The sequence below is a fragment of the Heterodontus francisci genome, chromosome 32, assembly GCF_036365525.1.
Source record: "Heterodontus francisci isolate sHetFra1 chromosome 32, sHetFra1.hap1, whole genome shotgun sequence".
NCBI classification, from domain to species: domain Eukaryota; kingdom Metazoa; phylum Chordata; class Chondrichthyes; order Heterodontiformes; family Heterodontidae; genus Heterodontus; species Heterodontus francisci.
The window spans coordinates 5,738,774-5,749,428 of NC_090402.1; the positions used below are offsets into that span (position 1 = coordinate 5,738,774).

A 10,655-nucleotide genomic window follows, 5' to 3' on the forward strand; every position below is an offset into this window, starting at 1 on the left:
TTCAGCTGAGTTTGTGTGTTCAAGTAATATGAGCAGGGCTCAAACCCACAACCTCTGTCTCAGGTGAGAAAAGAAGCTTATGTATTATACCCAAGGGAGCTGGTGAGGCTATAAATGTCAAACATGGAGTTCTGCATTTGATGGGTAAAAGAACCTTCACCCACAGAGAAGCATGCTGGGAACATTTCATTTTACCTGCAGGCAGTCCGTGCAGCAAGAGTGACATGTAGGAAAGAATTCCTGCACTGCTGTCACTCACAGACCTGCACCAACAGCAGCAAGCCTTTCAAATGACAAAAGACACACACTTCACACAAAAATAATTCATTTATTTAATAAATTATGATAGCTGATAAATTGCATTGTTTAAAAATTGAACCAACATTTCTTGGGCCTCAGAATGTGTTGTGGGATCTGAGTGTTTCCTTACAACTTAAACTCCACACAATCCAATGGCAGCAGTTGCTGCAGACTGGGAGAGCGAGAGAGAGAAAAGAGAGAAGAGAGGAGAGAGAATATATGGGGGGAGGCAGCAGAGATTGGAAGGCTGCAGTAGGCAGAATTCCTCAGGGTGGATTATCTGTAAATGAAAGGCAAAAGGGATGGAAAGACCTGCAATTTGGGATTTGTACCTGTCCAATCTTACCAAGGAAAATCTGCCTGCCAGTAATGACCCAAAGTGCTTCAAATTCAATGAATTACTTTTCAAGTGCAGTCACCATTGTGTAGGCAAATGGGAAAGCTATGTTGTGCACATCAAGGTTCCACAAAGGTTAACACAATAAATGGCCAGATAACGCTTTCTCGTGGTGTTGATTGTTGGAGTAATGTTGATTAGATTGGGCCTCGGTTTAAAAGATGGCACCTTCAACAGTGCAGCACTCCCTCAGTGCTACACTGAACTGTCAGCCTAGATTAGGGACTTCAGTCCTGAGTGGGACTTCTTGTTCTCCAACTTGTGGCTTTTGGTGAATGGGAAAAGCAGCTGATTACTGCTGATTCTGAGAGACAAACAATTCACAGCTGTTTAAAATATCCCTGTTTTCCACTTTTTCCCTGGAAACTGTGCTCTGAATAAACACAGTGGATCATTAGGTGCAGTTAGTCAGACTCCAGACAAAACCATTAACCTGCTGACGCTGCTTCTCAGCATCTTGCTATTCAATGCTTTCCTTGACCATCGGATTCATCCGCCTGGTGGAAATAAAGTTCCAGGCCATGTTGGGAGCTGCTATTTAGGAATAAAGTTAGATTCAGCTTTGCAGTCTCTGTGCTGTGCTTCAGGTTTTTTCATATTACACCCTGTGCCCGGGAGCTGCATGCCACTCTCTTCTCTACCTCTCTTGCTCTCCCCCTTCCCTTCCCTCAGACACTGCACCCTTCCTTTCCTGCTACGACCCATCCCTCACTCGCGGGGCGGGTTAGCTTCACCTCAGAGCCAGACTGTACACCTGGTAAATCTCATCGGGGAAGTTGTCCTGCTTCTCCTCCGCCAACACATGGAGTCCCGCCAGCCGCACGATGGTACGAAGGGAGGCCAGGTCCCGGCAGACGCTGCTGTCCACCTCGTCCTCAATCACCCCTTCCTGGCTCACGTTGTCCTTCACACAGATGATTCCGTTCGGCCGAAGACCTTTTTGGCACCTCTTGAGGAACTGGGTGAGGTGGGCGTCAGTCAAGTGCCCTGCAACAATCCCAAAAGAGACCCGGTGACTCCCTTAATGGAAACTACAGGAAATTGTCAAGACTGTGGCACATGATTCATGCCCTGGCTTACGTTCATAGAATTATAAAAATGACAGCATAGGAGGTTGTCACTGGTCCATTGTGCGTGTGTCGGCCCTTTGAAAGAGCTATCCAATTAGTCCCACTCCACCCATGTTCTTTCCTCACAGCTCTGCAAACTTTTCCTGTTCAAATATTTATCCAATTCCCTTTTGAAAGTTACTACTCAATCTGCTTCTACCGCCCTTTCAGGAAATGAGCTCCAGATCACAAAAACATTCTCATCTACCCCTCTGTTTCTTTTGCCAATCACTTTAAATCTGTGCCCCTCTGGTTACAGACCCTTCTGCCACTGGAAACAGTTTCTCCTTATTTACTCTATCAAAACCCTTCATAATTTTGAACACCTCTATAAATCTCCTCTTAACCGTCTCTGTTCTAAGGAGAATAATCCCAGCTTCTCCAGTCTCTCCACATAACTGAAGTCCCTTATCCCTGGAACCATTCTAGTAAATCTTCTCTGCACCCTCTCCAAGGCCTCAACATTCTTCCTAAATGCAGTGCCCAGAGTCAGAAATGAAACTCCAGTCAAGGCCTAACCAGTGATTTATAAAGATTTAGGATAACCTGCCTTGCTTTTGTACTCTATGCCTCCATTTATAAAGCATGCCAACAGCCTGTTTTAATTGATGGCTGAATGATCAGAAGAGAGGGGCCCTTCTGAGCAAGCAATACAAACTGAAAATTGGGCCCATCAGATGGTAACTATACTATGCCTTCAGCTCCATTGACCATATGCACAATGGAGTGTGAAATTAATAGGGTCCAACATTTGAGCTCAGCCTGGCTGGGGAGGGGGCGGGGAAGGAGGGGAACAAATCAGGCATATAGCTGTGCTCAGGATCACTGGACTGGGGGGGGAATGACAACTCAGGTTCCTGCTTCTTCTCAGCATCCCAGCAGGAAAATGCTAGTGTGTGGGCAGGTTGGGGTTCGGCTGCAATCTGCCCAATAAACAGCCAATGTTCACTATCTAGGGTCATGCCTGAGATGAGATATTGGGGGGTTGCTGGTATCCCAGCAAGATTTAGCAGCTGGTACTGGGGGGGCTGCTTATATCCCAGCATGATTCAGCACCTGAGGACAGGAGGAAATTTCAGAGGGTAGAAATGCCCCTGATGGCTAGCTGTTTTAATATCTTCAATTGTTAGATCTTTGAGGTCCCACCACTGACTAATGCCTTATGTGGAATGAAGGTGTCACAGCAACACAGGTTAGGCAGGGTAGGAGCATTTGGTGCACTGACAACAGAGGCTAGTCATAGGTTGCTTGGATTCCTTGTCTGTCGGACAAGCAGTAAATCTGTTCAGAGATCATTTAATTTCAAAGCATAAATATCATTTCTTTCTTGTCTCAGTTGTACTAAGCAGTCCACAGACCAGAGCAGCTCAATTCTCAGTCTGCACTCAGTACATAGCCCAGGGTGGTTTGATTCCCAGTCTGTGTTGTTTCCAGCTGGAATGACAGTAAGGGGGTTGGAATTGGTCCCAGGGCTGAATGGCCTGTCTGTGATGTATATTCGATATAATTCTATGATTGCCCAAGTGGATACTGACTGAAAATAGGACTAGGCTTGTCTGTGATTTCCTTCAAAGTCAACTAACTCGTCAATACAGTTCTCATTGTTAATATCGAGCACTATACATGATGGCCAGTGCAACAAGGCAGAGCTGTGACAATACTCCAATAAGTACTGTAGATCACTATTAAAGATAGTCACCTTTGCTACTGCAGTCAATGCTTACTGCAATCTGTAACTCCAGACCGTTTATAGGGCATTACAGGGACTAAACCTAATGTAATTGAATCTTAAAGTGGTGCTATTTTCTTGAGTGCTCTTGCTTTAGTGTACCTTAAGTAGTGAACTGGTGAGCAAACGCAGCTGTTGCTGCATGAAATAAACAGCATTTAAGACGCGATGACCGACAACTCAGAAATTGTTGCTTATGAAAGTGGCTAATGGTTTTCGATGTTTTGCTAATATACGCGACTGCCCATTTTAAACGTGGATGTTTTAAGTCGTGGGGTCTGCACGGCATTATGCTCACACAATAAACACTCAGCAGTGCCTGTGAGACGTACATTAGCGAAAGCTAGCGTCTCAAGAGGTTGGAGAAAAGTGGCAGAACTTCAACACAGTACATTAAAGATCTTACATCTATGCTCACTTCTTGTTCTAAATTCAGGTTTATAATGGAAACTGCCTACGGAAACCATCATGCTGACATGCTTCAATTATGCAGCTATAGCTCCTTAATCTGCCCCGCAGAGAAATTCTCCGCTGCAACCAACTCAATTTCTCTCCTCCTGAAACTGCTGGAACATTTTGCTATTTAAATAAATATAAATGAAAAGTATTGTATGAAAATAGGGACAGAATGCATGCTTTTAAAAATGGGAACTAAATTACACCTGTCATTTGTTATCCCCCACCCGCTAACCTTTTTTCACCTGAAGACTGCACTTGGTACTGGGCTCCCCCAGATACAACGTGATTTCTTGAAATATTTTACCAACTTATGTCTGCGTGTACTTCCCATCAACTTGGTCCATCATAAATGCAGACAGACCCATTATAAATTCTGGTGTCCATATTCATAATGGAAATTCCTAAACTTGTCACACTGTAATTACACACTTCCATGAGTAGAGGAGTTGCAGTGCAACCACAGGTGGGAGGGTGTAATTACAATGTGGCAAGTTTACATGGGCAATTACATTACAAATGTGGATGCAGGAATTTATAATGGAGAATCAAAACAAGGACAGAATATATGACTTTAAAATGAGGACCGTATTATATCTTCACACCCTGGTCCAATTATCCCCCACCCTCTAACCCTACTGCACCTTAAGACTACCATTGGTCTTGACACTCGTGTGCAGAACCACAGGAGATCGACTAATATTAGTTTCACTCAGTGCCTCACCTATCACCCACTGGATCCAGATGACGTCATATCGTTGGGGCTGCGGGATGAAGTCCTGCAGGCCGCAGCAGTAATAGTTGCCCACACGATTGCCTTCCTCCCCCAGGTGGGCCTTGGCCTTGGCCAGGAAGCTCTCCGTCACATCCACCATGTCAACAACTTTAAACAGAGGCAGCAGCAGTCGCTTGGTGATCCTGCCGATGCCAGCACCACAGTCCAGCGCACAGCCCGTCCCTGCTTTCCCGGAACCCTCCTGTTGAGAACAGAAGGTGGCATGAAACAGCAAGTGTTGCAGGACACCGCAGTCACTCTCCATGGTAAGGGTAGGTTTCTATTGGTTATTTGGAAAGCACCAAAGTTCAGTCACTTTTTACCATTTGCCAGAATGGTTCCGGGATGAGGGATTTTTGTTACAAGGTTAGGTTGGAAAAACTGGGGCTGTTCTTCCCGAAGCAAAGGAGATAGAGATGTACATAATTATGACAGGCTTAGATAAGGTAGACAAGGAAAAACTGTTCCCATAACTGATAGTACAAGGACTAGGGGACACAAATTGAAGGTTTTGGGCAAGAGATGCAGAGGAATATGAAGCAGTTTTTTTAAGCAGTGAGTGGTAATGACCTGGAACTCGCTGCCAACAAGGGTATTGGAAGCGGACACAATCAATGACTTCAAAATGAAATCGGATGGGCATTTGAAGGAAATAAACAAGCAGGGCTATGGGGATCAAGCGGGGGAGTGGGACTGACTGGACTGCTCCATGGAGAGCCAGCATAGACTCAATGGGTCAAATGGCCTCCTTCTATGCCGTAAATGACTATGACTTCCCCATAAGAGGAAGCAGTGTCCCTGGAACGGAGAATAATCTCATTTTCAGCTGTATAAATAAAACTACCCCAGGTGATCAACTCAATACATCTGGAACAATTTTTAATGGAATGGGGCAGGGGAGTGGGAGAAGGACAGAAGAAACAATTCTGTTCTATTAGGCTGGCCAATTGCGCTGGTTCACAGAAGATTTTACATTTGTACTTATGAAAAAGAATTTGAGCCGAAACTTTAAGTGTGACCGATCCAGCACAATTTCCCGATTGGGTCAAAGTTCTACTTTGGGCACAATTATGTCTGTCTGTTTCCAGTCACATGTTCTACTCCCTACTACGCTGAGGGGCAAATTAAATGCACCACATCCATCAGCCAATCATTTTGCTAGAACTGCACATGCTAAGGCTTGATTGGGGGTCACAAATGCAAAAGCTTTTTGGGGCGGGATTGAATAAACTTTCAAAGAACAAGTGAGAAATAAGAACACAGATAATCAGAGACTCACCTCAACAAACCTCTGCAAAAACTTCTTTGAGGAGTAGATATCAATGCTGGAGATGTGCCCATATCCCCCCAACATGCCATCCACTGTTGGGGGAATGTTCTTCCAGTATTTCTTGGCTTTGGAATAGAACCCTTCCTCATCACCGATCACCTCTGCAGTCATGGTGCACAGACCCGCCCAATCCAAGGAAATAGAGGTAGAACTAGAGATTGACTAGATGGGGAGGAGACCACATGAAATAAATCTCACACTTGCAAGCTGTAACAACACAGAGATCTAAAGGATAAGAATTATTCCAGAGAGAAATCTCAGCCAAGAGCCCACAGTGCATCATATCAAGGTACAAGAGCTTGTGCTGGTGAGATTCAGAACGCTGACAAGACTGTTAGTTGCCGATTTTAAGAGGAATGTTTTTATTTTTGCAAAGAGACAGAATAACTTTTCCCCAGTAAAGCACAAGTCAGTTTCCTGCTTTCTGTTGCAAGCACATCAGGTTCAGAGAGTTGAACCCAATTCTCAGCTGTCACACAAGTGTGAGGAACTGGTGAAGTTAGACATTAGTCAGATACTGTGCAGTGGATACGTGCTCCCTCTTCTGGTCCGCCAGGGCTCTTGTTCAATCTGTTCACACACTGCAGGACAGGGTCTATGAACCACATGATGTGTGCGCTGCGGAGCCTCAAGCATCACCTGTAAACTTGAAACCCAGGCTCTCATTAATTTGCACAGACCTAAAGTTGCAGATATGAACAAATTTTGGTCCTGTTAGGAATTAGCTACCAATGAGGCAACAATGCTAAGAATGAGCTTGCACTTATTCAGTGTGTTTCACATCCTCTGACATTCCAAAGTGTTTTACAGCTGACAAATTATTTGGCTATGTAGTCACTGTCATAACGTAGGAAACACAACAACCAAATTGTGCACAGCAAGGTGGCGATAACCAGGAAATGTTTATTAGTGATGTTGGTTGAGGGATAAATTTTGGACCAGGACATCGGTGAGAACTCCCCCGCTCCTCTTCTACAGTACTGACTGTGCAGCACTCCCTTACTACTGCGTGGAGTGTGTCAGCCTAGATTATAGGCTCAAGTCTCTAGAATGGGACTTGAACACACAACCATGCGACTCAGGAGAGCAATAGTTTACAGGCCCACAAAACTCAAACAGGACACTCAAGTAGATAAGAATTAAACACAACAGGAACAAACTGTCTGGGCTTTTTCTAGGAAACAGAGTGCAGTTTGGACATCCCTGATACACAGCAACTCCAATCAGGCCATAGATAGGTTAGCAAGATGGGCAGACAAGTAGCAGATGCAGTTTAATATAGCAAAGTGCGAAACTATACATGATTGAAGGAAACATTCCTGAAATGATATGATTCTACATGGAGTACAGGAGCAGAGTACAGTGGCAACAAAACCAGAGACAGCCATTAAAAGGCAGAGAATCTTTGGTTTCTTTGAGGCTTGGAATGCAAAAGTGAGAAGGTAACAGCGAACTGGTACAACTCCTTAGATCATCTGCAGTTGGAGCACTGTGCACACTTCCTGGCAGTCATTGAGTCATAGAGTTATACAGCACAGAAACAGGCCCTTCGGCCCATCGCGTCTGTGCCGGCCATCAAGCACCTATCTATTCTAACCCCATTTTCCAGCACTTGACCCGTAGCCTTGTATGCTATGGCATTTCAAGTGCTCACCTAAATAATCCTTAAATGTTGTGAGGGTTCCTGCCTCTACCACCCCTTCAGGCAGTTTGTTCCAGATTCCAACCACCCTCAGTCCTATGAGGAATGTATAAAAGCAATGGAATAGATGCAACGCAGATTCAAGATGAATTTACAGCAACATGGGGTTACAGTCATGAAGACAGGCTTGTAAACTTGGATCTTTTTACACCAGAGCTGAGGCAACATGACAGATCATCATGGTTTACAATCAGATAAATAGAGATAAAGTCTATTCATTGGTCAGTGAGATTGGAATGGGAGAACAAAAAAAAATTAAAATATTCACAATTAAAGAGAACATTTACAGAAAATTAATTTCTATCAAGGACTGTCAGTTCCTCTGCCAAAAAATGGTTGCTGAAACAGAATTAATTAAAGGGCAACTAGAGAACTCCTGAATGAGGATTAAAGGGTAAGAGGACCAAAGAGAGGGCTCAAATGGGAGGCTCACATGTACAATGAATTGTCTATTCAATGATTTGATTCCACTCTAGATTTCAAATATGGGAATAAGTCAGAAATGGGGAACTGAAAATTAAATAAATCTGTGTGTTCTCAGGCTGCACGATATCCATCGCAGACTGTAATGAGTGATTCCAGTGTGGAATATTGAGGAAGGTCAGTCGGAGGTTGAAAAGTTAAGACGACCTCAGCTGGAACAACAGAATGAAATGGGTGAAGGGGTTTTTCTGACTGGGATCAGAGTGACGATAGGACAGACAGAATCGGCAGCTGCCAGCGACTGGGACTGGGACACAGTCAACTCTCTGAATAGTCTGACTGCTTCAACAGCTGTGGGGCTGGGACAGGTGCTGAACAGCCTCCTGCTGAGCTGCTGACCCAGAAATTCCACAGCTACACTGGGAAGAAGTGCCCCTCACTGTCAACGCAACATCCTTCTCAGAGTCAGAGGGAAGGTTCTGAATGGAATTCATACAGGCTCTGGAACATCTCACCTTTGGAGAACTGAATCCCTCAGCTCCTGTTGCATTCGATACCCTGTGAAGAACAGTTTTATATTGGACTGTCTGATCACTCTAGAGGGAAGAACCATATATAAAAACATAAAAACTAGAAGCTTGAGTTGGCGATTTGCAGCCCCCCACCAAACCTGGGGTTGGTTAAGGGGAGAGGGTCAGGGTGAAGTGGGGAGGGGGTAAGGCAAAGGGTGTGGCCGTGAACGGAAGGGGGGGTGTGAAGGGGGTGTGAGGGGGGTGAAGGGGGTGTGAGGGGGGTGAAGGTGGTAGGGGATGTGAGGGGGTGGAGGGGTGAAGGTGGTAGGGGGTGTGAGGTGAAGGGGGTGTAAAGGTGGTAGGGGTGGGGGTGAGGGGGGTGAGGGGGGTGGGGGGGTGAAGGGGTGGGGGGGTGAAGGGGGTGTGAGGGGGTGGGGGTTGAGGGCGGTGAAGGGAAGGGGGTGGGGGGGTGAAGGGGTGGGGGGGTGAAGGGGGTGTGAGGGGGTGGGGGTTGAGGGCGGTGAAGGGAAGGGGGTGGGGGGTGTGAGGGGGTGGGGGTGAAGGTGGTAGGGGTGGGGGGTGAGGGGTGAAGGTGGTAGGGGTGGGGGGTGAGGGGTGAAGGGGGTGTGAGGGGGTGAAGGGAAGGGGGTGGGGGGGTGAAGGGGTGGGGGGGTGAAGGGGGTGGGGGGGTGAAGGGGGTGAAGGGGGTGAAGGGGGTGTGAGGGGGTGGGGGTTGAGGGCGGTGAAGGGAAGGGGGTGGGGGGTGTGAGGGGGTGGGGGTGAAGGTGGTAGGGGTGGGGGGTGAGGGGTGAAGGTGGTAGGGGTGGGGGGTGAGGGGTGAAGGGGGTGTGAGGGGGTGAAGGGAAGGGGGTGGGGGGGTGAAGGGGGTGGGGGGGTGAAGGGGGTGGGGGGGTGAAGGGGGTGAAGGGGGTGGGGGTTGAGGGCGGTGAAGGGAAGGGGGTGGGGGGTGTGAGGGGGTGGGGGTGAAGGTGGTAGGGGTGGGGGGTGAGGGGTGAAGGGGGTGTGAGGGGGTGAAGGGAAGGGGGTGGGGGGGTGAAGGGGGTGGGGGGGGTGAAGGGGGTGGGGGTTGAGGGCGGTGAAGGGAAGGGGGTGGGGGGTGTGAGGGGGTGGGGGTGAAGGTGGTAGGGGTGGGGGGTGAGGGGTGAAGGGGGTGTGAGGGGGTGAAGGGAAGGGGGTGGGGGGTGTGAGGGGGTGGGGGTGAAGGTGGTAGGGGTGGGGTGTGAGGGGTGAAGGGGGTGGGGGGGTGAAGGGGGGGACACTGCCGCCGGCTCTCAGTTGCTAACAGGCTCCAGGTGCTTCCAGAAGCTTCTGCTTTACGGTCTCGGCGCTTTATTGCGATGTGAAGCCGCCGCTGCCGAGAGCCGAAGGGACACAGCGGGCGGCTCCTTCCGCACGGACTCACTAACCTGGTGCTGAGGGTCCCCAAAGGCCGCAGGCTCCGCTCCGGACTCACCGCAAACTGACGGAAGCTGCCCGGGAGGCAGGACACGCCCCCTGTGACGCGCCCGAGGCCACGCCTCCTCCCGGTTGCCAATGGCTGCGCGTCCTTATGATGTCACCAACGGCTTCCATTGCCGGGAGATGTGATGTCATGTGGAGGCTCGAGCGCTGTCAGTTGGTGCTGAGAGCGCGAGCGCCTCATGTAGCGGGAAATCAGCCAGGGGAGGCATCACTCCAGCCCTCCCCCTCCCCTCTTCCCTCCATTCACCCCTTCCTTCCCACTCTACTTCTCCACCCCTTCCCCTCACCTACATCCTCCTCCACCCCCCCCTCACTTCCTCAAGTTTGTTGTCAATGTAAACCTCAGTAGGAGAGTAAACTGTGAGGAGGCAGAGGCTACAAAGTGATATAGACTGGATAAGTGACAGGGCAACAAGGCAGTAGATTATGTATGATGTGGG

The 10,655-nt window shown here is 48.1% G+C and overlaps 1 protein-coding gene across 5 annotated transcripts; it reads right to left on the reverse strand.

Annotated features, from left to right (window-relative positions):
• Nucleotides 1-308: 308 nt before the first annotated feature.
• Nucleotides 309-10,258, reverse strand: ntmt1 (N-terminal Xaa-Pro-Lys N-methyltransferase 1). Of its 5 annotated transcripts, none has more exons than XM_068012072.1 (5): nt 10,161-10,258; nt 8,737-8,817; nt 6,046-6,258; nt 4,716-4,968; nt 309-1,684 (listed from the first exon to the last, which is right to left on the reverse strand). In XM_068012072.1, exons 3-5 carry the CDS (start codon nt 6,205-6,207, stop codon nt 1,428-1,430), a joined length of 672 nt encoding a protein of 223 aa, XP_067868173.1. In that variant the 5' UTR covers nt 6,208-6,258; nt 8,737-8,817; nt 10,161-10,258; the 3' UTR covers nt 309-1,427. The 5 variants fall into 5 exon arrangements, with proteins under 5 accessions (XP_067868173.1, XP_067868174.1, XP_067868176.1 ...); XM_068012073.1 differs by having other exon boundaries at nt 6,046-6,303; XM_068012075.1 differs by having other exon boundaries at nt 8,737-8,779; nt 10,161-10,224.
• Between the last annotated feature and the right edge of the window lie 397 nt (nt 10,259-10,655).

Excerpts from the sequence above, each read along its gene's own strand:
- ntmt1 (XM_068012074.1), bottom strand. The coding sequence starts at position 6,207 with ATGACTGCAGAGGTGATCGGTGATGAGGAAGGGTTCTATTCCAAAGCC. Across the intron at positions 4,969-6,045 it reads TTTTGCAGAGGTTTGTTGAG|GAGGGTTCCGGGAAAGCAGG; the intron begins GTGAGTCTCTGA and ends TGTTCTCAACAG. Across the intron at positions 1,685-4,715 it reads CTGGATCCAGTGGGTGATAG|GGCACTTGACTGACGCCCAC; the intron begins GTGAGGCACTGA and ends GGATTGTTGCAG.